This window comes from Megalobrama amblycephala, linkage group LG17, assembly GCF_018812025.1.
Source record: "Megalobrama amblycephala isolate DHTTF-2021 linkage group LG17, ASM1881202v1, whole genome shotgun sequence".
Lineage (NCBI taxonomy): Eukaryota > Metazoa > Chordata > Actinopteri > Cypriniformes > Xenocyprididae > Megalobrama > Megalobrama amblycephala.
In genome coordinates this window covers 35,047,617-35,073,062 of record NC_063060.1, presented here as the reverse complement: position 1 = coordinate 35,073,062, position 25,446 = coordinate 35,047,617, and the positions used below count along the sequence as shown (strand labels likewise).

The window sequence follows — 25,446 nt, the reverse complement described above, 5'->3', positions numbered from 1 at the left end:
TAAACGGGGCATACCATTTGCTCTTAATAGTAATCAATATATTTGCAACAATCTATATAGTTTCTTTTAAAATTGTGATCTTAAAAAATTTCTATAAATATAAAAGCAGGTTTATATATATTTTTTCAACATTAAATTAACAAATGCATACTTTTTTTATCCTTTTAAAAATGGTTCAACAGTTCAGTTTGATATTCACTTCTTTTACAGCCAATATTTTTATGTATTTAAAAAAATAAATAAATAAACTACCAATGATTTAAGCCGGGCTTGTGCATGTTATTTTCAGGGTATGGAATAAGGATTTTTTTTTTTTTTTTTTTAAAGATGATCAAAAAAATATGCACAGCTGCAAGCCAATGTAACATTTTAAATGCATTTTGGGTGAGCCAATAAAAAAATTATACTGCAAAATTCACATTTGGATGTGGAAAATTAAAAACTGATCTGTCGTCTTTAGCAAGAAGCCTATATTATTTTATATCTAAATAATTTGTAAAACTAATTTTCCCTACAAACTGGGCTATTGTGCCAAGTATAAAATGTACACAAAAAACGCCCTTGTGGGCAGTGCTCAGACATACGGCACAGCTGTGCTTCAGGCGACCCGAGTTTGAGTCCCGGCTCGAGGTCATTTGCCTGTTTTGTTCCCCTCTCTCTCCTCTCTATTGCTTTCTGTCTCATCTACACTATTCTAATAAAAAGCATTAAAAAGGTAAAAAAAAAACAAAAAAACACCCAGAAGACATTTTTTTTCTTAAGCAGAACACATTAAAAATCCATTCATTGTGACAAATTATATTATCATGATTTCTTAGCACTATAAATAGTCCACACAGCTGTATTAAATACATCTTTAATAGATTCATAAACATTGTCCAAACCATAGTTTTGGTAAATTAATAGTACAATTATCCATTTAAAGGTATTTATGCTGGTCAAACGCAATGTGAACCTATAGAGTTAAACCACGAAACTCACCATCCCACTCGAGTTCACAGCTAGAAATAAAAGCAAGTAAAACAAAAGGCATCAAAGATCAAGAGGAATGACAAAACACATTCAGCACTTATAACAGCAATAGAGGCTTTTTTGTTAACATTTTTTTCTCTCTTTTTACCATTAATGTTAGTTTCATACAAGATGAGTGTGTTCATCTCACACAAGAGGTATTACTTTCATAGAAAGAATGGGATTCCTTTGTTAACAATTAACAGATTTCACTTCCGAACATCATAACTGCAGACAAGAAGCGCAACATACACACATATATTAAATCACAATCCAACTGAACCATGAAATGCCCCGATTTTTCCCTAAACAATGATTTGACTTAAATAAACACATAAAGAAACGATTTTACTGTGCTCTAATTCTGTACATCTATTTTAACATCCAGCACACAGTGCTCTAAAACTTACCCTTATGAGATTCTAAAGCAACTTGACCAAAGCCCAAAGGTAGGGGGCCAAGACCTTAGTGACCAGCTAGTGGAAAAAAGGGAACGTTAATCAACGGTGATCAAGTGGAAAGATCTGAGCACTTTTATCCTTCACTTGCACATCAGCTTCAATATTTTCTAATAATAAAACTTAGTTTCTGCTGCTCAAAATCGTCCAATAGTGAAAACGTGACGACCCTTTGGACCGTCTACCCTAACAGAAAGCAATGCGTTTGTAAAACGAACTGTCCTATTTATATTCCAAATGAAGCATGCAAAGGCCTGGTTAGTTGAAAAGAAAAAAAGAAAAAAAAAAATGTTAAAGACCATTTGATCCCACTACTCTCTGACGTGCAGCAGCCTATTTCAAGGTATAACATACCTTCATTTTGAAAGCAAATATATACTACACTCTTCATAACTTAATACAGATCACTTGCTGAGGTTCACACAAAATCCTCGCTTTGTGCACAAAAGGCTGCTGAAAAGCTTTGAACGTTATTGCATTTCCGTCGTGAGTTAAGTGCAAGACGATCTGATATTTTTCCTCTCTTGGTTGCAGCTGAAAAAGTGCGATCGGTAAGGCGTTCTGCAGCAACCAGACGATGAAAATGTCAACAGTTGGGAAATAACAAGAAAGCCCAATTACAATGAACTCCTTTGTGTACTTTTCAACTGAATCCATTCGACTGTACGAGACTGAACGCGCTAAATCTGCTGAACTGTAAATGATGAGCTGTGTCCTCACGTGGCACGGCTCATTCTGTGCATACTTTCCAGTATCTATGAGATTCAGAGCTCATTTCGCACCATCTGGCAATGCATATTCAAACTGTCATACCGTCACCACATCTTAGAGGCAGTGCATGTTAATTAGTTAGTTCTAACTAAAGCCTTTGTATATAAATAATCTACGCTCTAAAAATGTAAATTAGCGGTTGTAAGGAATATCTTTTTTAATTACTTTAGATTATAAGCATATTTTTATGCCACCTTTAACCTTACACATACCCAAACGAACAGCTGCACACTCATTCCACTGGCCAAGAGGCCACTGATCGTCTTACTAATACTGTAAACATTAGCGATAAATTCCTTCAGATCTGAAGCAGCCTAACTCATAGCAGCTAATCAAAATCATACAGATTAGAAGTATCGTTACGGAGCAGCACCAGGTGTTTTAGTTTGTGGAAGTTCTACTACATCCCCCATTAATATGACGCTGGGGTGTTTTTTTTTGTGCAGTTCCTGTTTCCCGGGTGGAATAGGGTGCCCGCTTTATTTGTCTTTAACTAGAGATGTGAGATGTTGCAGGGTGCCATTTAATGGTTCCAATGGCAGGGATGACCATGACCATGTAATAGATGAGCCTTCACGCATGGTCTATAAATTTAGGTCCTCCGGACGGATCTCGGGGATAGGCTGACGCCAGAAACAGAAGGTGCTGAATTCTGGGAAATTGAAAGCCGAACTTTGTTCTTTACTCAGCAAGGGAAAGACGTGATCCACCAGCTCACTCAATCTACTGTACCTGCACAAACAGAAAGAGAAAGAGTGTAAGACAGCTAATCGAAAACAAACAAAGGCGCCCTTCAACTCTCAAGAAGACCTTGAACAAAGTTCAAGAATCAGCTCGCCACCTTCACATCAGCATAATCTCTTGACAGCTGAAGCGGACTTCAGAGTTACTTTTATGTAACTCTACAGATCAATATGCGCACTTACGAGGACTTGTTGCCCTTGGTTTGCTCCTGTATGAGCTCTCCTTTGGGGTTAACAGTAAAGATTCTGCAGAGTGGCACTCCAACCTCCTTATAGGCAAAGACGTCCTAAAATAGACAGAAGATCAGACTCCAGGCATCAACATAGGACAACTTCTGCTGTTCTTTCCACCATGTCCACAAACAAAAATATCCCTCTATGCTAGTTCCTGACATTGGTTTTATGATGAAACAGATGCATTTGTGCCTGAATAAACATCCAATGTCTTACTCCACCCAAAACATTCGAATTTATTCAGCTGGAAAAGATCAGCAGGCTGGTCTGTAGCAGCTGGTCATGAGCGTGTAGCCTGAGGGGACAGAGCTTCTACGTTCTAAACCTCACATGAATCTTTATGCTGACCTTTGACTCTGCTGCTGAGGTCAGCATGCAATGAAAAGAAAGTTAACTGCAGTCCAACCTACGTTCGTTCGGTTTCCAAATGCAGCATAAAAGGGATGTTTGTTGAGCAGGAAAAGGTTCTTGATGTCAGTAAGGCATTCGATTTTGAAGATTTCTGGCTTCTTCTCAATCACCTCCCTTTGAGACAAAAAAAGCATTTGGAATAAATTAAATCAACTACTTGGTACTTGTATATGAATACTGCTTTTTTGGGGTTTATTAATTAATTCTGCTTATAAAAAGGGATAGTTCACCTAAAAATAGATAGATATTCTTGTTATTAGGGGTGGAACGATTCAGATTTCACACGGTTCGGATTTTATCGTGGTTTTACGGTCACGGTTTCGGTACAGTTCGGTATGTGATATGCTCAGTAAAAAAAAAATAGGACAATTGTCAAATAAAGATAAAGAAAATAAAAACAATCTAACTACTAGAAACAGCACAAATACATACATGAGAGCTAAGATACAAATAAAATAAACAATGCTTTACTGGTTTTTATAGGTATCTAACAGTAGTTTTCAGGTACAGAAATTGAATAAAGTAATCAAATATAAAATAACACTGCATTTAAACTTCTTTGAATAGTTAAATATAGATGAAAAATTATTGAAGTTACAAAAATTATTCAGTCAAGAGTCTTTTGTCGTTTAACATTAAAAACAGAGCAGGAATATTAGACTACTGTCCCTTTAAAGGTCCCGTTCTTCGTGATCCCATGTTTCAAACTTTAGTTAGTGTGTAATGTTGTTGTTAGAGTATAAATAAAATCTGTAAAATTTTAAAGCTCAAAGTTCAATGCCAAGCGAGATATTTTATTTAACAGAAGTCGCCTACATCGAACGGCCAGTTTGGACTACATCCCTCTACTTTCTTCTTTAATGACGTCACTAAAACAGTTTTTTGACTAACCTCCGCCCACAGGAATACACAAGAGTTGCGTTTGTAGAGTGTGTTTGTCGCCATGTCGTCGAAACGCTGTTATTTTCATCCCGCAGTCCAATCACCGGGTCTGATTCCGGCTCAAATTGATAGGGTAAAATTAAAGACATGTTTACAATAACACTGAGCGAGTGCATCTCCACGTTATGGTAAGAGGCGTGACCTTTCCGGGCACGGTGCGCTCAGAGCTGTCGAATCACAACACAGGAACCGCTGGCACAATCAGAACTCGTTACGTATTTCTGAAGGAGGGACTTCATAGAACAAGGAAGTCATCAGCCCGTTTTTATGACAGTGGAAACAGCGGTATACAGATAAGTAAATTATGTGAAAAATACTGTGTTTTTTTACACGCGAAACATGAACACGTTACATGTTATATTGCACACTATAAACACAATCAAAGCTTAAAAAAAAACACGAAAAACGGGACCTTTAAGACATAATTCAAAGATCCAGTACACTGATACTAATAAACATGCGTTGTCGGTCTCATTTTTCTCTTAAGATATAACCTACTATGTTTGTTGACATCATTTTTGTATGAATTTGTCCGTTTAGGTGCAATACTTGAAAGAGAATTTGCATGAGAGTATTTGCGCGCTGTGACAGAAGAACCGAAGTGGAGAACCGAACGGTTCGATTTCGGTTCGAACCGTTCCACCCCTACTTGATATCTATTAAAAGATATTTTGAAGAATATTTTTGGTTTTGGTTACCACTGACTTCCAATGAATAGACAAAAAACACTGAGGCATTTCTAAAAAATATCTTTTCTGTTCCACAGAAGAAAGTCATAAAGGTTTGGAACGACGTGTGGTTGACCTATTCCTAAAAAACTATGAAGTTTGTACAATACCTGTGAAATGCCGAGAAGAGGCTACTAGGAGAGAGCATGAGGGGTCCACGGGGCAGGATAATGCCTCCGTCGTTTACCCACTGCAGATAGCCTCGCGTCATGTCTGCCATACCAATTGCCCTTGCTGAGCAGTACAGGAATTTATATCCATTCCTGAAAAACACAAACACGCTTTTATCAAAACAGTGTTTCAAGACTCTTAAGTGAGCTCGCTTGTGTCCGTTTAGTGAAGAAAACGTCTTCGAGGAGTACGTTTTTATGGGGTTGAGCATTAAGAATGCAAACTCACTCAGCCACGGAGTGGTAGAGTTTAGCAATGCCCTGGTGCGTCCAGTCCTTCCCAAACTGAGGCAAAATCTGCCCGAACACATCTGATCTGAAAGCACATAAACATACGGGTGAACATGGCATGTCCTGGCAAATGAAAGGAGCAAAATCCTCTAGCACATATTTGTTCTACTTAGAAGGAAGTCCAAGTCTCATTCAACTGGGTTCCTAAATATAGCTTCTGACATTCGTTTTATTCTTAGAATTAACAGACTTGTGAAGAAGCGAGATTTTTTTCTCAGCTTGGGCAAAACTCTGTGTCGTCTACTAATGAGGAACCTCTCCCCGCTTTAGCGTTTTATCTCCGACTCTTTCTGAGTGGCATTATGAGAGAGCAGGATTTAAATTGGCTCATTATGGTGACATCCTCCTCCTAGTCCAGCCCTGGTCTGGGCGCACCCCACAGTCAGCCGCCCTGCTTCACAGCCTCAGAGAGATGTGTCAGGCAAGCAGGTCAGAGAAATAATAAGGGCACGAGTCTGGAGGCGGAGAGTATTCGTTTGCATAGATGCGTTGATATTACAGTCGGCTTTGCAGTAATTAAAAACCAAAGACGGCGGACCGGTATCGCACTAACGCTGGAGCTGTGAACTCCATCAAACAGCCAGTAAAACTCAGGGAGACATTGTCCGTTAAATGGCACATTGTCTTCGTCATTGTAAGCGTTAGTTGAGTGGGTTGCGATGCAAGATCACTATTAACGGTTCATCATTTGCCACATATCCAGAGTACTTGTTTTGATGAAGCAAGCTCTGCCTTGATCTATAAACCTCTTTTGGTTCTGGCAGTGAAAAAAATAAAAAACAGTGAATGAGTCCTTCTGCAGTAACTAACGGAAATATTTCTGCACACCTAAGCCTTTTTCCCCCCTTCACGCCAACAGTAAACTATAAAAAGGAAGATCAAAAGTGGATTCTGAACAAACAACCCAGCAAATGTTTTTCATTAAAGGAAACACGTGATGCACGTCTGTGGAATACATACTTGGTGATGGTTCCATCAATATCTGAGATGATAACTTTGTCATCCCAGTTCCAAAGGTAGATGGTGCCTTCACAGCGGCATGTGCCCTGGTACTGCGTTGTGATGCTGAACGTCACATCGTTGGGTCCTTCCTTCAGTTTCAAACTAGCCTGGAAGTCAATACCACCTGATCAATGCATCTCTTTACCACCACATAACATCTTTGCTATCTGTATTACCACAATTACAACAAATTATGGGTTCTGAATTGAGACAATATCTGTGTGGTTAACTTATATTAATAAACTAATTTATTTGTAGTCCTCTGCACCACACACTTGACTGCTGAATGCTGCAAAATAAATAAATAAACCTGTGCTTTAATAATTGAATAACAAAAATAAGATTGTAAAAATTAAGTCTCAGGACTTAATTAATTTTAATCTTCAATGCAATCATCTACACCACAAAGTCTTCATAAATTTATGAAAAGCTTTATTTAATGGAAGAAGATTTTCTATTGCATAACTGCTCCCGAAGCTGCCAACAGGGGGCGGTCTAGTGCAAATCAACGCCAAGACACAGCCCTTTCAGAATGAGTCACAGAGCTTTTACATAAATTCCTGGAGGAAGCTTAAGGGACAGCTTTAATCGGCTGACTTACAGAGCAGTTGCACTACAGGCAACAGAACTCTGCATCTTTCAGTCAAAACCACTGAGCAAGTGTTGAAATGCTGTAAATAATAATCACTGTGTGGTTTAGCATAGAGCATGTTTACAGAACTAAATATTTCCATCTCCTAACAAAAACGTAGACTCACAATTTGATCGGAGGAGAGGCGCAGGGACTTGCGGTAGGAGTGAGTGGATGTGTGGCCGTGGGATTCAGACTGGACCTTGCGCTCCATTGACGATGCGGCAGCACTCACCTCCTTCCCCTCCTCATCGCTGGACGAGTCCCTGGTGTCCACTCTGCACTCAGCAAACAGGGAATCAGTGAACTAAATTTGCAACTACATCCATTCCTAATTTAGACTACAAGAGCACCACAGAGAATGAGACAAAACAGAAAGTAGGCTGGATCGTCCTGATTTACTTCTGCATTGTGGGGGGGGGATACTGTAGTCAGCAATCAATCAGAGGAAAGGTCAAGGATAAAACTGATCCTTTTATCTTTTACTTGTTTGTGTACAACCAAGCCAGTTAAAATAGCTAACCTATAACCTTCGGTTACATACAAGGATATCAACCAGTTTCATTATTATCGGCACATATTCCACGTAAACTACAAAAGTGACATGCAGGAAATTATGCTGTCTCTGCCTGTCCATCAGCGGTTCTGACTCACTTGCGGGCATGACTTTCCATTGACAAAGATGAGCTGCCATCCTCCATTTGGGACTGTTTTACCTCCAGCTTTCCAGTGCTTTCTGACTATATAACAAAACAAAAACTCATTAGTACATCAGATCACACTGCCACATATTTAAAAACTGTAATAAGAAATGTGTAAATGTCATCATTTACTTTGTTGCTCTCAAACATGTTGTGACTGACTACATGACCCTCGCATCCTCACATGACTCCAGCAGGTTATTATTGAAAAAGGTTATTAATGACCTGCCTGGCCTAATTCTAGGCTGTAAAATTCCACACCGCAAAGTAGTGCTAATTACAGAAGCGCCAGATGAGGGCAGCCTGATGTATGATGCCTGAATGACGGCAGAAGCTCTGGAGAGAAGAATTTCAGAGGCAGCACATTTCACCTTCTTTATAACAAATACGTGCCCTTGTCCTTTTGTTAAGGCAATTACGCAAATGTTGATGCTTGTGTAATCAGATCTGCCAACAGAAGTCTAAAGACAAGTGCTGGAATGCAGTGGGATTAAAAGACCAATAACTACTTAAAGGTTTTGTTCTTACTCCCTGATTACTCAATAAAGACCTTTATGATTAAATGGTATACATATCTTAAGGTCACAATGTGGTCTTACCTGTTTAATAGTGCTGTCTGCTCTCTTTCTCCAGAACCACCAGCGGCCTGATTTCTTTGGCATCCTCTCTTTCACCCAAGCTTCCTCTGTAGCCTGTACAGATAATTGACAACAGCTATTTGACCTACCACAGTACGCCACAGCACTGAAAAATAAACCTTTATAGGACTTCTAAAGTAAAAATATACTATTGGGGGACCGAAATACCTTGGGTAAATTCTTCTGAAATGCTTGCAAACTTAAGATCAAAGGGGCAGCCAATGTCCAATTGTAATACCTAATATAACAAAGAACAATTTACTTACTAATGTGAGCATTATACAGTTATATTTATTATATATTTTTCTTATATTTAAAATTCAAACCCACCTGTTTCCTATTTTAACAACTAAATTCGGATTGTCTATGATAGCTGGATTCTCTGCAAACTCATGGTACGTGATGATATGCTCCATGAATTTTTCTGGAAACAAGCAGAAAGAGAAATTTAAATCACTTGTATTATTTCCATTTGCAAATCTCTGAAAAAAAGCATGTGCTAAATCCATTAATGTATTATGATAAACAGAATTAACCACATCCTAACCACTGTTTTCACAACTACAGCTGTGATTCAACCACACCATAATAAATGAACACACCAGAAAGATTCAGATACCTTTGGAAATCTCTCCGTTCTCACTGAGCCCTCCACACAGAGACAGAGTGACGTCAGGCAGATCACTGGCAGAGTCAGACAGACACTCGGTGCCACTGTCAGCCGCAGCACTGCCCACAGACTGTGGGGACTGAGAGCCTGAGCGCATCCCAGAATCCATCCAGTGCTTGGAGCCGGAGTCTGATTCACTGCGAATACACATAACACATCAAGGTCACATGACACCTGATAAACTTGTTATGAACTCCTTTCCAAGTACCGCAATCTAATCTTAAAAGCAATATACTGTAGGTCAGAAGTGTGATTCTTTTTCTACCTCTTAGGAAAGTAGCGAGCAGCAACATCAGGCTCCAGAACATTCAGGTCATCCAGGTAGATGTCCTCTGGGCCCTGGTGCTGACTTCTTTTTGGGACGCCTGAACAGATTTGCAGTCAGCATTTTAAGTTTAAATCAGTAAACTGATTTGTCAGATCCACTGATTTTTCTAGAACACTTTGATTTAGGCTTGTTAAACATGAATCAGCTACAACTTTATCTACTCCCACACTCCCACTATCAAATAAAGATTAGACAGAAATAAAGAATAGTCACCGGTAAGACAATCAGTCAAACTAACAATGGCCAGAATTGAGTGGAAAGACAGGAAGGTAAGAAAGCGAGTGGTGCTTAACAAGCCCACCTTTCTTCTTGGAGGGTGAGTCACTCTTGGGGCCAACATCTCCCATGTCTCCACCTATATGAGTAGCAGAGGCAGCAGCTGGAGCAGTGTGAGCAGCAGGGAGGCTGGATGAAGGAGTGGATGTCAACACTCCACTAGGTACCATCTCCAACTCCGACTCACTGGGAGTTTTGGGGGTCACAGGGGTGCGGGGTTCAGGCTTGACTATGGTACAGCTGGGAGTTCCTATGGCTCGTTCTCTTTCATCCGTCTCCATGGCCTCTGAGCTGAGGATGACTCTGAAGTGAGTGTTCTCTGAAGGCATTATGGTCACGGTCTTCGGCAGCTCCATCTTCTCCTTCTTTGAAACCTGGGAATTACATTTTTGAGAGTGGCAGTGAGCCGAGATTTGATCATGACCCGTTAACTCAAAATCATAGCATAAAACAGGAAATATTTTTGCATTCTATTTTCACTTATTACTTGGCCTAGACAGAATCTGCAGATTTCTTTAAATGATTTTCTGTGCTCATTTTGAGGGGGAAACTGCAGAATGGATTTAAATGTGATAAAATGTGTTATTTCTTAAACAAACGCATCTAGAACATTCTGAAGAATGGACATTCAGATTCTATGGAAATCTGCAGTTCTTCTTTTAGGTGAATGATATAAATTTATATAACATGAATTTCAAAGAAAAAAGTTTGAGACGTGTAATTTACCCTAGTAGATTCTGGAAACTCTCCCCATGTCCACTGCATGTGTGACTCCATTTTGAGCAGGCTCTCTGAGGGCCGAACGACCAGTTCAGAGTCACTCTTGGGAGAAAAGGCCTCTGACATGGCATGACTGCTAAAAATATAATAACAAACAGCAACTCACATGAACTGATAAAAAAAAGTGAAAGTGAAAGAACAAAGAGCCTTCAAGTCTAAAAACAGATATTTTTGGAAGTCCTCCAAATGTTGTAAGGATCAAAAACATATTTTGAGGCGTGTGCAAGATAACAAACCTATTTGATGGAGACCAGTCTCCGTCAGAGTAAGGGTAGTTGTCTAAAGAATGGCGAACTGTTGGTAACCTGGGTTCAATTTCTCGAACTGTACTGATTGAAGATGATCTGAAAGAAAGGTTTTCCTTTAATCACCTACTCCATCAGATATCAGTACATGTATGCAAGTACTGTGCATGTATCTGTTGGTATGGCTACCTGGTGTTGGAAGCAGCGTCCTCATCAGAACTAAGGTCCATTTCAAATATGTCATCTGTTGAAGGGGTAGAGCTGATGACGGCAGGAGGGGTCAGCTCCTCTCGCCGTGGGTCGCCTTTATGCTTCTTCCTCCGTTTCTTCTTCTTCTTGGCTGCCCCTGTGCTGGCAACAGGGGGATCAGGAGGGTCCTCGGGGTCTAGTGGATCGTCATCCAGGTTCTGACTTGGCCTGTGATCACCTCCGATCCAAAAGAGGTGACTCTCAGTGGGGATGGGGGAGGTAGCCAGATGAGCTGGTACAATCTCCTACAAAAAAAAGAAAGACACCATTAAAGCATGGCAGATCAACAGTCTTTGCGATGTAAATGTTTTTCAAAAATGCCATTTTCATACTGAAATATGAAGATGCAGTGCAGTGCAGTGATTAATATGGGTGACAGCACCTCTGAAATAGGGGACACTTACGTTCTGCTCCTCAGTTTCCTGCACAAAGAAGGCTTCTCCATTATCTCCCAGCTTCATGTGGAGATCCACAGGCTCCCCGTTGATCTCTATGTCAATCTGAAGGAGGTGCAGAGGATTTTTTTTTAAAACAGCCTTAATATGGAAGATGTAGCCTCAAACTTTCAATATTACACTCCAACTTATAACTTAAGACCTGTGCTTTTGAAATTATCTGACACCTTGATTCTAAATCAAATGTCTGACCTTTGCAATGTTCATCTCTATTTTTTATTAAAAAAATATCTATGTATGGCATGTGTTTTAGATGACCTTAAAAAGCCAATATCAGTTGACATTTACCCTGTGATTCCCTTCTGAACTCATGACTTTTCACTCTACCACCAGTGCACATCCAAACTTGGACAAGCAGCAGGTTCACTCTCCTGTCCACACATACAGTTTTAATCATTTGCTCACAGGAGACACAATACCTGTGGTGGAGGATCTAGCCACCAAACACAATTAGTGGATTTGTGCCACTCTGAGCCAGCTGACCTGCAAAGATGATCATATCACACACCTGATACCATGACCCGGCACAACGGCAGCCTGACATCGAGCTGTTTGAGTCTCAGATGACATCCACAGAAACATTATCCTTCAGACAGACCTCCAAGGAAATACTGATTTATTCCCCTGTGTTCTCTGTTTTTCAGTTTTCTCAAAATTGTTTCTTCGGATTACTTTCATACCAAATTGTTTTGCCTATTTGGAGGCCTCTGAGCCTCAGTTTTAGGGTAGCTGGGTGATTTATGTGTGTAGAGTAAAGGGGCATAATACTAATGTTGGTTTAATCATGATCCTGAGTAAATCTCGAACAGAGAGCTCTCTTACTTGTGTGCCTATGGACAACAAGATCATTTCACGGCGTAGTGAGAAGAGAGGGCCGGATGCTGTTGTGACTCTTAATGACTGTTTTGTATCAGCAATCTAATTTATTTAGTTGAACAACCCAGATCTATTTCATAATGGCGGTAAGAGAGTGAGGTCAGCTATCTTTTATCTGCACTGTGGGCGAATGCGTTACACCACAGTCTCTGACAGAAACTCCAATGAGAAGCTGGGATTAAAAAAAAAAAAAAAAAAAAAAAAAAAAAAAAAAAAAAGGCAAAACTGAGCTTAAAATACTTTTGAAAGGAAGCAAATGTCTTCAATCACAGAGGCAACTTTGACAAAACTCTCACTCCTCTGCTTCAATTTCCTATCTCTTTTTAGTCAGAGAAACCTGTTGCCATAGCGACCATTTCTTTCTAAACCTTTTCACACATCCTGTAGATAGTGAGAACTGTTCCATCCCCCATCTACTGCTGTTGCTCATGCACACTGGTAAATGTTTTATGCTAAACACTCTAACACATTCTGTCTGTGTACTATAGATGATTGAAAACATCAGAATGACCAGAATGCATTCAAATATGTTATTTATTGCCTATAATCTTGTTATTTACTGGTGGAGATAAACACTTAGAATAGAACTGATCTCACTGATTAAGTCTACAACCCATTTCCTCAACAACTGTAACATTTCACTGTTTAAACGAGAACGATTGTACAAACTGCTTCCGCTCTCACAAGACAATAACTAAATCACGATTTTCCTGTCTTTCCACTCAAGCATTTATTTAGCTCACAGAGCCTATAACACATGGAAAATTATATGCACTGTTTATATGCACTACCCTCTGCAGGAATCTTCTGTTATGAACATGCCAGCACAGTATGGAAGCTTGTTTCCACCACTGAATAAAAAATAAAAAACATAATTGATTTTTATCTCACAATTCTGCCTTTTTTTCCCTCAGAATTGTGTGATACAAACTCGCAATTTCGAGTTATAAAGTCAGAATTGCGTGATATAAACTCCCATTTGTGAGTTATAAAGTCAGAATTGCATGATATAAACTCACAATTGCCAGTTATAAAGTCAGAATTGCGTGATATAAACTCACAACTGTGAGTTACAAAGTCAGAATTGCAAGATTTAAACAATTTCGAGTTATAAAGTCAGAATTGCGTGATATAAACTCACAATTGCCAGTTATAAAGTCAGAATTGCGTGATATAAACTCACAACTGTGAGTTACAAAGTCAGAATTGCAAGATTTAAACAATTTCGAGTTATAAATTCAGAATTGCGTGACATAAACTCGCATTTGTGAGTTATAACGTCAGAATTGCAAGATTTAAACAATTTCGAGTTATAAAGTCAGAATTGCGTGATATAAACTCGCATTTGTGAGATATAAAGTCAGAATTGTGTGATATAAACTCGCAATTGCGAGTTATAACGTCAGAATTGCAAGATTTAAACAATTTCGAGTTATAAAGTCAGAATTGCGTGATATAAACTTGCATTTGTGAGTTATAAAGTCAGAATTGTGTGATATAAACTCAGAATTGCCAGTTATAAAGTCAGAATTGTGTGATATAAACTCGCATTTGTGAGATATAAATTCAGAATTGCGTGACATAAACTCGCAATTGCGAGTTATAACGTCAGAATTGCAAGATTTAAACAATTTCGAGTTATAAAGTCAGAATTGCGTGATATAAACTTGCATTTGTGAGTTATAAAGTCAGAATTGTGTGATATAAACTCAGAATTGCCAGTTATAAAGTCAGAATTGTGTGATATAAACTCGCAATTGCGAGTTATAACGTCAGAATTGCAAGATTTAAACAATTTTGAGTTATAAAGTCAGAATTGCGAGATATAAACTCGCAATCCTGAGAAAAAAAAGTTGGTCTTTTTTCTTTAGAACTGGACTTTATATCTCGCCATTGCGAGTTTATTTTTCACAATTCTGAGAAAAGACGTCACAATTGCAAGTTTATATCTCGCAATTACAAGGGAAAAAATCCAGAATTGCGAGTTTATATCTTGCAATTCTAACATAACCTGCAATTCTGACTTTATTTCTCGCAACTGAGAGTTTATATCTCCAGATTCTGACACTATAAACTGCAATTTGGAGTTTATATTTTGCAATTCTCAGAAAAGAAGTCAGAATTGCAAGATGTACACTTGCAATTGTTAGAAAAAATGTCAGAATTGTGAGATAAAAAGTCACAAATACCTTTTTATTTTTTATTTAGTGGCGGAAACAAGTTTCCATAGCACAGAAACATGTTTATAGAGCTGGTACAAAGACAAAATATTTTCAAATGAACCATCACAGACATGCACAGATGAAGGCATTTTTGAAGATAGCCGAATCATTAAGACATTGGTGGATTAAAGCTGAGCTTCTTTGATTGTACTTGTGTTTACGCTATCATCCAGCCATTTTAGTGCAAGACAATGGAGATTAACACTAAGATCAATTCCAGGCTGGAAAGCAGAAAAGCAAATATTGTCTAAGGCTCAGATCAATTATATTGACAGCGACCTGTCTGTGGATTTTTCATTTTTCTATGTTTTGAAAAGTTTTCAGAAACTCAGTTGCTGAAGACAAAAAAAAAATGCTTTGGTTTGTTGACCCCACAATTTAATCTGATGGGTTTTTTTTAACATCCTACTTGCACTGCAGCACTCACCACTTTCTCTTTGGAGCGCAGCACACCCAGTTTGCCGAAGCGCACATGGAAAGGAGAGCACTGGTAGGTGCCGTCCTTCTGGCGGACCACCACTACATCGATGCAGCCTGAGAGCGTGGCCTGGTTAATGCCCTTATACAGCTCCTTCATGGTCACCAGCACCTGACCTGCCAACTGTCCCACGTAATTCATGGTGCTTGCCTAAATTGAGGAACAGAAAGTAAAATAAATTTAACCACAAGACATCAACAAACGCTGCAAACAAGAACTACTCTTCTTTTCCAATACTGTATTTGTACATGGCAAATGTGGCATAATCACTCCTTTACTCGTGTTCAAAGTGAAAGTTCTCTTTGGCCACCTGCCTTTTTAAAAGTGTTATCAGCAGACCTGCAGACGGCGTAATGCTGTTTCATGAGTGGTGGTCTGAATGTGCTCTAACACCACAGTCAAAATGTTGAGCAACAAACTAATCACAAACAACTGTGTCATAAGGATGCAGGATGAGCTAAGAAAAATGTGTTTTTCTGACATACTTTGAGTGTAAAGATCAATGTACATTTCTGATGAATTGCTGGCATTCTTCCAGTACTCGTTTAACGAGTATAAAAGACCACAGCAGGATCTGGTCGCAACTGTAAAGAAACTGACTGGCATGTTTATTTATGATAGCAAATTATTCAAAAACATCAGGTCTAAATTTAAGGTTAATTCCTAGAGTATAAGGCGACACGCTAAATTAATCCCAAGTAGACTGTGTTAGTGAAGTTCACAGAAATGCTATTTCTGGAATGTATTATTATGCAAATGACAATGAGTAATTCTGATTTAACAACATGGCTCATTTTAGTTGTTATGAGGTCTAACGATGTGAAAATAGGTACTTTTTTTAAAACATCAGATCAAGGAAACCACAAGATTAAATACTATCACAGCTTGTATAAATGCCTGGGAGGTGGGAAAAGGCAAATAACTAAAGTAGAGCATTCTCTCTAACCATAGGGGCAGCCAGAAAAGTCTTAACAGACTTTACACCCATGGCTAACCTACTTTTTCTCTGACATGAACATGAACCATATAAAGCAGGTTTCTGCACACATGCAGTTGCCTTTAAGGAGAGAAAGGGATGTGCAAACAGCTGAGCACAGCATAAGAGTAAATAACACTTGGCCTAACAGGAAGTGCACTTACAATATAATTTAGAACCTGTTGCACATAACTGTAAAAAATGGCAGTATATAGGGTACACTTTCAAATGGCAGACTCTAACATTTTGGAGTATACTCAAAACAGTACCTTATGTGTTGTGTAGGGGACTAGAGGTAAATTTGACCATACGGGGGAGAAAATAAGTTGTGCTAGACATTTAATTAATTTAACCTCATGAAATACACTACTGTTCAAATGTTCGTCAGTTTATGTTTTTATGTCTCTTATGCTTTCTATAATTTAGACCAATAATAATAATAATAATAATATCATTTGATCAAAAATACAATAAAAATAGTAATATTGTAAAATATTATAACAATTTAAAATTCTATTTTAATTCATTTTCAAATTTAATTTATTTCTGTAATAGACAAGCTGAATTTTAGTAGCCATTACTCCAGTCTTCAGTGCCACAGAAAAATGCTGATTTGTTGCTCAAGAAATATTTATTATTATTAATGAAAACAGTTGTGCTGCTTAATATATATATATTTTTTAAAATCTTATTGACCAAAAACCTTTGAATGGTAGTGTATGTGAAGACTAAATATCTGTTGCAAAGGGACATTGTAATTTTGGTTATAGCATAATTTAATATTATTATTATAAATAATGGTGTTGTAAAAAAAAAAAGGTGATTGTGCAAAACAGAACAATTGACCCCAGTCTCACAACATATTTGCAGGGTAATTTATAGAGGACACTGTGAGCATGGGTCATCGCTGTGACACTCATATCAGCAATCTCCACATATCTAAATATGTGATTCTCAGAAAACAGCCTTAACCAACTGAACAGAGCAGAACAACAAACACATGACATCCACAATCAAAGTTGAGCTTTTAAGACTTAAGGCCCTTTCACACCGAGCACAACACGATAAAGTAAAGAAAACTGTAGTAAAACTAGTACTTTCACACCGAATGCAAAACGATTGATTGCCTGTGAGAATAAAACTGATAACAAGAACTCAACATCATTCTCTTCTCTCTTCCTGAATACTTTTGTGTTTACAGTGGTTTTCAAAACAGCACCAACAATCTCGCCCTTTTGTGCAACAGCAGCGACTCAGAGCAGGTGATCTAAAGCTGAAATTTAATTGGACGGCCCGTTTCATCACAGGGTGACAGGGGATGGGGTCGAGTGGTCAAAAAAAAAAAATGAAAGAAAAATTTTTTTGTTGCACCTTCATTCATCTTCAGAACACAAATTAAGATCTTTTTGATGAAGTCTGAGAGGTCATTGTCTCTCTAATGAGATCCAATGCAACTACCACTCCAAGGTCCAGAAAGGTAGGAAAAAGACATCATTAAAGTACTCCAGTGGCTTAAACTCAATTTTATGAAGCAACATGAGTGCTTTGTTTGTGCAAAAAAAAGGAAAAAAAAAAAAAAGAAAAAAGAATAATAATTTACAAAATAGTATTATCCACAGTGTGTTCATGCAACAATGCCAGCTCTTACGGATGTAGAACAACATGAGGGTGAGTAATAAATGACAGGATTTTCATTTTTGGGTGAACTAACCCTTTAACTTAGCAAAACTTCTGTCACTGAACTGGACAGTTAGTTTAAACAACTTTTAAAAGATCAGTATGTAATACCAATCTTTTTGAATAGTTTCATATTCTTAACATAAGCCCCTAATGTAAGCCCATAAGTTTAAGGCTATGAATGTTTTAGCAATTAAGCAAATAAAAGGCTGTTCATTCAATTCATTCAATCATTTTATTGTCAAGAACTATTCTAGCGTCCTTATTTGTAAAATCCATTCGGATGCAATCTTCAGTCACTGGCATATAGCATTACATAAACAAACATAAATCTTAGATTAATTAATTAGTTGTACTGTAACTCAAAACTCCACTTATTCTAAAAGATTAGAAATTATCTTTTTATCCTTTGCATAAAAAGTTTACAAGCTTTACCTGATAAAAGAACAGGTTTTAAGGCAATTACGTGACCTAACACACCGTCATGTCATTAGGCGTAATCAGTGCAAGATTGTGCACGAAAACGTGCTCAACGTGCAGTCATTTTTCATGTTAATTGCTAATAATAGCAGATCAGATTATTAAAGTTTAACTGGAATCTTTACTCCACACCCAGTTACCAATGATCTGTCATTTGCTTTTCTCACTCACCAAGGACCATGATGCCCTAAGGGATGAGGACTCATCTTGTTCACTATTGTCCTCAGTGCAGCTGCCAGAGAGTTCTGATTCTGCCCTAGGATGGAGTCTTTTCATCCCTGTTTACCTCAAGAGTTTCCTTCCTCACAAATAATCCATTTACCTCTGTCATCCTAAATACTATGTCAGGTGGCCCACCTACCAGGTTTGACTTACTGACCTTCTAGGATCTACTCATAAACGTAAACTACTGTAACCTTTCTGACACTGCATGCACTTGAAAAACAGAAGCTGTATTTTAGTTTCGTCAATTCATGTTATATTAAAGAAGGCATAAGAAATCAACCAATTAGGTACAACAACCTACTCTCTCTAGCCAATGAGGTAAGAGTAAGGGGTCAGCAGTTCTGCGACAGATAAGACTTGTTTCCGGCGAGGGGGCCGGTGGGGTTGACCACTGATAAGGGCCTTGAAAAGGGGAGCTGGAGGAAAACAGTAGTTGTATTTCACCCGTCTGTGCAATCACATGAGGAGAACGTCCTCCAATATTCGGCTTACTTTAGTTAATGATTCGACTCTATAGCGGCATGGGTGCTCACAGAGACACAACAGTGACATTTCTTATGCCAATTCTCAGTCTAAACTAGGACTGCACTGATATTAAAATTCAGCTTGATACTTTTTTCATGTTATGGCTAAAAATTAATTCAATGGAAAATATTATAAATTTAAATTTTGTCAAAACAAATAAAATAAAATAAAAATAAAATCAATAGTTTAATTTGCTACAAGCTAACTTATTTGTCACAACATTACAATGTACAGTATAAAAACTTAATTTTGAGATCTACTAAAAAAAATTAAACTCATAAAAGAGAAGAGACATATGGGTGCTAGTTGGTCATTAAAAAACTCTAGTTAGAGAACAGTTAGGTATAAAACAAACAGGTTTCTGTGTGGTCTGAAATGGAGCTGGGTAAACAAACATACAGTATTAGGTATAAATGATTATGTTGCAAATAATAGGACTATTTGTAGCCTTAAGATTAACACAGAGTGTAATAAACAACATTTACAAAAGTGAAACAAAACTAACGGTCTGTTTATTCTAAGCTCAAACGCTGCGGTTTTAAAGTGTGTACTAAAGCAATAAGCCCTGTGAAGCTGTGGTTTACAGTAAATTTATAACAGCTAAGGGGCGTTGTTAAGGTGATGATACATGGGGCTAGACTGGGTAAACCCAGCCTGATCTGCCAGCCATTTGATTTCGCCCGGCAACTCAGTCTGGAAACCCGTACATTCATTTCTACCGCTTCTGTTACACTTTTGCGGGAACCAATCACAGACTGGCTTATCCACCTTGCTCGCTATAGGCGGGTATAACACGATGACGATAGAGAAGCGACGGCAAGCACGACCGTCAATCCAATTCCTTTTAACCTCTCGACGATGCTGAATGACTTCTTTAGTTTAGCAAACAAATCGCTCGACTGGGTGTAAATACCACTCACTTTCATGTTTTGTTTTGCACAATCTGCAAAAATCGCTCGATGCCATTACTGCTTCTGCAAACCGCTGATCAATGCTACAAACCAATACAAACTAAACCTGTCTGGAGTTTTCGCGTCGCTCTGCAAAGTACGTCACCCGGATCGTTGATCTGATTGGTTGAAGGACTATCCAATTGCGTGAATAATGCTCGTTGATTACGCCTCTTGTGCAGTAGAAAATACATACATACTAGGGCTGGGGGATATATCACATGCGATTTTCACGTGCATTTCGTCAGTAAAGCCGGTTCCCTGATTACCGCTAAATCGCCATCACCTGCTTTCAAATGGAGCGCCATTTAACAGACAGAGCCGTAGTTCACTGACAAGCTACGCAATATCGCGTTCATTATCGCAGATGAATCGCCTTCGATAATGAGATTTCAGAATTCAAACAAGATGGCGGCCTCTCATCGGCAGTGGAGCGGAGAAAAGGAGCGTGAACATATCTTTTTACACTAGTAAGTTGTCATGTGTCAACCCAAAATATGGAATTTACCTCATATAATGCTTAAAATTGTCCTATTTTCCAATTGTCCAATTTTACATTTATTACGCCATTAGATGGCGGCAAAGACTGTCTTTATGAGCGAGTCACTCAGTCGCAAAGACTTCTATATTGAAACTTGCTGTGAACACGGAACAAGACACAAATGACAAATGCTTTGACTAGTGCTGTCAGTGTCAGCAGGGCACGGGGAAACCCATTAAATGTTAAAAGTAGCAGCGGACATTCAAATGGATTTTTTATTATGAACATAGGACTGACCAGTAGGAAAATGCTAAATTTGAAGAGGTAATACACTTGGTCACTCGATATCTCTCTCACAATACTCTTCTACATGATGCAGTGAGCTTCAATTAACTAAATCAATAGAGAACAAACATATTTACATTGCCAAGAGTGGTTTCTAGCAACATACACATTCAGTGGCGAACCGATAGTTATGTAATGCGGTCAGCTGTATGTTTTTGGGAATTTTACAACAGCTTTGAACGCCGCTCAACCAATAAGAATCAACTATCCGTTTTATAAAACATGTTTTTGCTGTTCTTTTTGCATTTACATGGCTTTAACCAACAGATGTCCTCAGCATGCTACGTTTCGAGTGAATAGCTAGTGTAATCGATCTAATCTAAAAGTGAATTTAGCTGACGAAGTTAATATAGTGGAATAAAAACAACGCCTAATATTTTTCACTGCAACTTCAAAGGAAGCAAGACAATGTTGTCGAAACTAGCGCTGGATACCTGAGGTTATTTTATGTTACACTGTTTGCTAGCCTGGCATAATGATCTCATTGTTAATACTTCTCACCATTTATTCCAATGGTATGACTGATTGTTTTCCATATATCCATTTTCTTTAAAGTATCCTTGAAAAGGGAGTTTGACTTGTCAAACAGCGGTGGCTTTTTCTGGACCTTGGCGATTAACTTCTGCCATTTTAAATGCGCGAGCCCTTAAATTAGAAAGGATTCTGACTGGCTATCAGTGTTTTATCATTCAACAGCTGGAAAAAAATCATTCTGAAAGTGATCTTAATGATATTTTTTCTCTATATCGTTATAGCTCTGGTGTGAACAATGTATTCTTTTATATTTAGAATGATTTTTAGAACTACATCTTTATCGTTATCATTCTTGTTGTGAACTCTACACATTTGTGTGAAATGCAAAAACATGGAAAAGGAGCCATTTTACTAATAAAATTATTAACTAAAGGTTTATTACACATATTATAGTATCATTTCAGCTGTATAAGCAAGTGATTAAAATCTAAAAACAGCAAAAACAAAACTCCATAATTGAATATCCAATATCGGCCAATAGCCAATGTGATTCAAACACATCTTACATCCTGAATAGTCTCTTTCCCTTTACAATTTAGTAAAACAAAGCACTCTAACCTAAGACGTCCAAAGGTTTGTATATTCACCTGCTCTGTTTAACTGACAAACAATACCTAGAGTGGAAGCAAATTGGTTTGTATTACCTGTCGTCTCACCAGGAACGCCTCTAATTACAGAGTGCACGTGTATTTGTTAGGTACATGTTATCAGTCCTGCTGTTCATAATGAAAACATCAGGTGTAGTACGAAATGTCTGTTATTTGCCATGACAGACCAAGTAGCAAAGGCTGTTGACCTTAAAAGGATGCAGTGCTCTTGCACAGTCATATCTGGCTGTACACAAAAACACAACTAATAGTTATTCTTTAACTAGACTGTCTGTAATTATGACGCAAAATGATCTCCACAATAAACAACCAAGAACTTAAGCCTTTTGGATGGGGATATTAAAATGATTAATGTGCTTTGCTGCTCACACAAAGGTTGCAAGTTTAGACGTGACCAGGTATAAACAGTTAAAAAGTAATTTAACAAAACCACAATCATTTTCTTTCACCCCTGTGACCTTGACCAGCACACTTTAGCCCATTTGTCTCCAGTGGGATGGTCAAATTATATAATGGGAGTAATTTTGGATGGAGCAAATACTAAATGGCACCTAACTTTTAAGTTCAACCACCTGCTTGCTTTACTTTTTTTTTTTTAGTACTTTGCTGTGTCATGAGATGTGGGGCCCAGCTTAGAGTCGTTTACTTGCATAACAAAAAAAAGTTTCACTTACATAACATAAAAAGGTGATTCGGTTCAAGTTCAGTTACAAAGGGCAACCATGAGAGCGGAAATATACTGTCTTAAGCATTCTTTCCTGCTGTAAAATAGTTATAAAGCCAATAAAATTAGAAATGTCAAAATATGCACTATAACACAAATCAGTTCCTCAAATTTTTACACACCCTCGAGGTTTATGGTTTCATTTTCAATTCTTTGACATTCACTGGTAAACAACATGACTAGTCATTCAGGAGAGACATATCAAGCATATATAATAACAGCAATGTCATACTAAGATATTGTTATTTTACATAAAGGGTAACCGAATATGGATGCAGAGAAAAGTTAACATAATGACTTGCATTTAATATCTGAACTAATACTTATTTAAAATCAAAAGTGCTTTGCTCGCATTTGTAAACAAGTTCAGACAAGTTTGAGTACAGCTGTTTTTATCAGCACTAATGCTCACTAATACTTCAGTATGTGCCTGTCATTGCTTAACTGCCCTAAATGTTTGTAGCAGTTATTACAGCAAAAGTTTTTTTTGACAGAAGACATGTTTTGTAATTATTAAGAAGTCTAAAAATCGCATTCATTTACACACTAATGCTCAGTGTGCAATGCAATGACATGATGCTGTTGTTTAGTGAAATTCCCGTCTTTTGCATACAACTCAGCATATAAGTGACATTTTATGTGAAAATGTAGCATTAACCAGTTCTAAATAAATAATAAATAAACAGATAACAATTAAAATAAAGACATATCTTGTTTGGTTTTATATTCGGTTACAGTGACAGCATCAGCATTCTGGTTAGCTCGACTATCGTTAGCCAACCGGCTAAACTGACATTTACATTTCTATACAGTCAAATTACATGTTTCTGTCATTAAAATACATGTTATATACGTTTATATGGTATATTTGACCAAAATGGCTAACACAGAAAGGGTCTCGTGTAATGTTTACCTTTCAGTTGCTGTTGTTGTTTCGAAATTGGACGTTATGTCGCTGTCTGCTTGTCCGCTGCTCTCTCTCTCTCGCCGACGTTATTCATTCATTTCTGAACGAGCACGGCTGACTGCACTGAATATTTACACCTCTCAGCGCCGACCGGATCCCTACTGGTTTTCTCGTGTATCATAACAGTGGGCAGTTTTTCAGAGGGTCACATCTACGGTACGACCACCGCGAACCGGTCAGGCAGCGGCTCACACAGCAGCGGCGGCGGCGGGTGGCCGTGACGTGACTCGACGCAGGCACTTCAAAAAGAGGCCTCTCACGTGACCCGGCCAAGCAGAATTCCCCCGAGCGCAGAGATAACCACCACAACCACTTCCTTTAGAAGTTTGTTTGTGATTTTGTTCAGTTACTATTAAATAATCAACCGGTTTAATATTTTAATCCTGACTGATGTGCTCATATTCTTGCATTTGAAGCATCTGACAGTTCTTTGCAATCAAACACATTTTCTGCATTGCAACTGGTTAATTTTATTGCATAGCACTGACTGTTGGTTTTATGATTAAGATCTGCTCAAATGAGCACAAAACAACAAACGCTTCTTAACAATAGCTGTGCCTGTGCTATCTGAAAGACCTACACAGATTAAACTACCTTGCAACCAGTGTCAGTTTAATTTACTATGTTTATGTTTACATATAAAGACACAATATCCATTAAGCAAGATTCAGCAGACATAACAATAAATCACATAACTACAAATTAGATTATTTTTCCAGATTGTTTTAAGAGAGAAAGGATTTACCAAAATCACATTATTGGTTTAGCAACATTTAGCCAACTTCAACATTGTCCACTTTTGAATATGAATTTTAGGTCATTTTTTAAACATTATACACTGTGTCAAGAAGAGTAGATTCACACTGAAAACTACACCAATTTTAATTAAAATGAGATGACAGTTGAGATACACACTAATTTTGCACTACATTCCAGTTTATGCTTAGAAATAAAGCAACACCCAAAGCTTTTTAATTCAAAACGTGTTGTTGATGTTAATATTGTCTTTATTACCTGCAGGTACATTGCAATTGCATAAAGCAATGAGATGCTTATATCTTCAGTTGTCAAATGGGCTTTGCACACTTAAAGGGTTACTTCACCCAAAAATTACAGTTCTGTCATTAAGTATTCACCCTCATGTCGTCCCAAGATCTTCGTTCATCTTCAGAACACAAATTAAGATATTTTTGATGAAATCCGAGGGTATCTGATCCACATATAGGCAGCATCGACATTACTACCTTTCTGGACCTCAAAAGGTGCAAAGACATTGTTAAAACTGTCGACGTGACTACAGTGGTTCAACCTTAATGTTATGAAGCATCGAGAATACTTTAACAAAACAAAAATAACGACTTTATTCAACAAATTCATCTGTCCCGTCATACTGCTATGCTATTTTCGTTGCAGGGCTTCAGTGTTTATGTCTGAACATGGGTTCAGTGTTGGCCGACGCTTGCGTCAGTATCACACTTATGCGTCATGCTGCTCACGTGACCAGAGCCGGCCAATACAGAGTCCGCGTTCCGACGGAAACATGGAAGCTCTGCAACGAAAATAGCATAGCAGTATGACAGGGGACAGACGAATTTGTTGAACAAAGTCATTATTTTTGTTATGTTTTTGCACACAAAAAGTATT

General features: G+C 38.0%; 1 protein-coding gene across 3 annotated transcripts; it reads right to left on the bottom strand.

Moving 5' to 3' along the window:
- Positions 1-840: 840 nt before the first annotated feature.
- On the bottom strand, positions 841-25,035 carry lpin2 (lipin 2). 3 transcript variants are annotated; one of them, XM_048162493.1, is made up of 20 exons: positions 23,749-25,035; positions 15,260-15,460; positions 11,684-11,779; positions 11,220-11,524; positions 11,022-11,129; positions 10,732-10,861; positions 10,031-10,379; positions 9,667-9,766; positions 9,351-9,538; positions 9,062-9,155; positions 8,900-8,969; positions 8,693-8,785; positions 8,047-8,132; positions 7,520-7,670; positions 6,720-6,868; positions 5,698-5,784; positions 5,409-5,561; positions 3,628-3,742; positions 3,167-3,270; positions 841-2,972 (listed from the first exon to the last, which is right to left on the bottom strand). In XM_048162493.1, exons 2-20 carry the CDS (start codon positions 15,449-15,451, stop codon positions 2,825-2,827), a joined length of 2,718 nt encoding a protein of 905 aa, XP_048018450.1. In that variant the 5' UTR covers positions 15,452-15,460; positions 23,749-25,035; the 3' UTR covers positions 841-2,824. The 3 variants fall into 3 exon arrangements, with proteins under 3 accessions (XP_048018450.1, XP_048018449.1, XP_048018448.1); XM_048162492.1 differs by lacking the exon at positions 23,749-25,035 and adding an exon at positions 18,615-18,831 and having other exon boundaries at positions 10,732-10,858; XM_048162491.1 differs by lacking the exon at positions 23,749-25,035 and adding an exon at positions 18,615-18,828.
- Between the last annotated feature and the right edge of the window lie 411 nt (positions 25,036-25,446).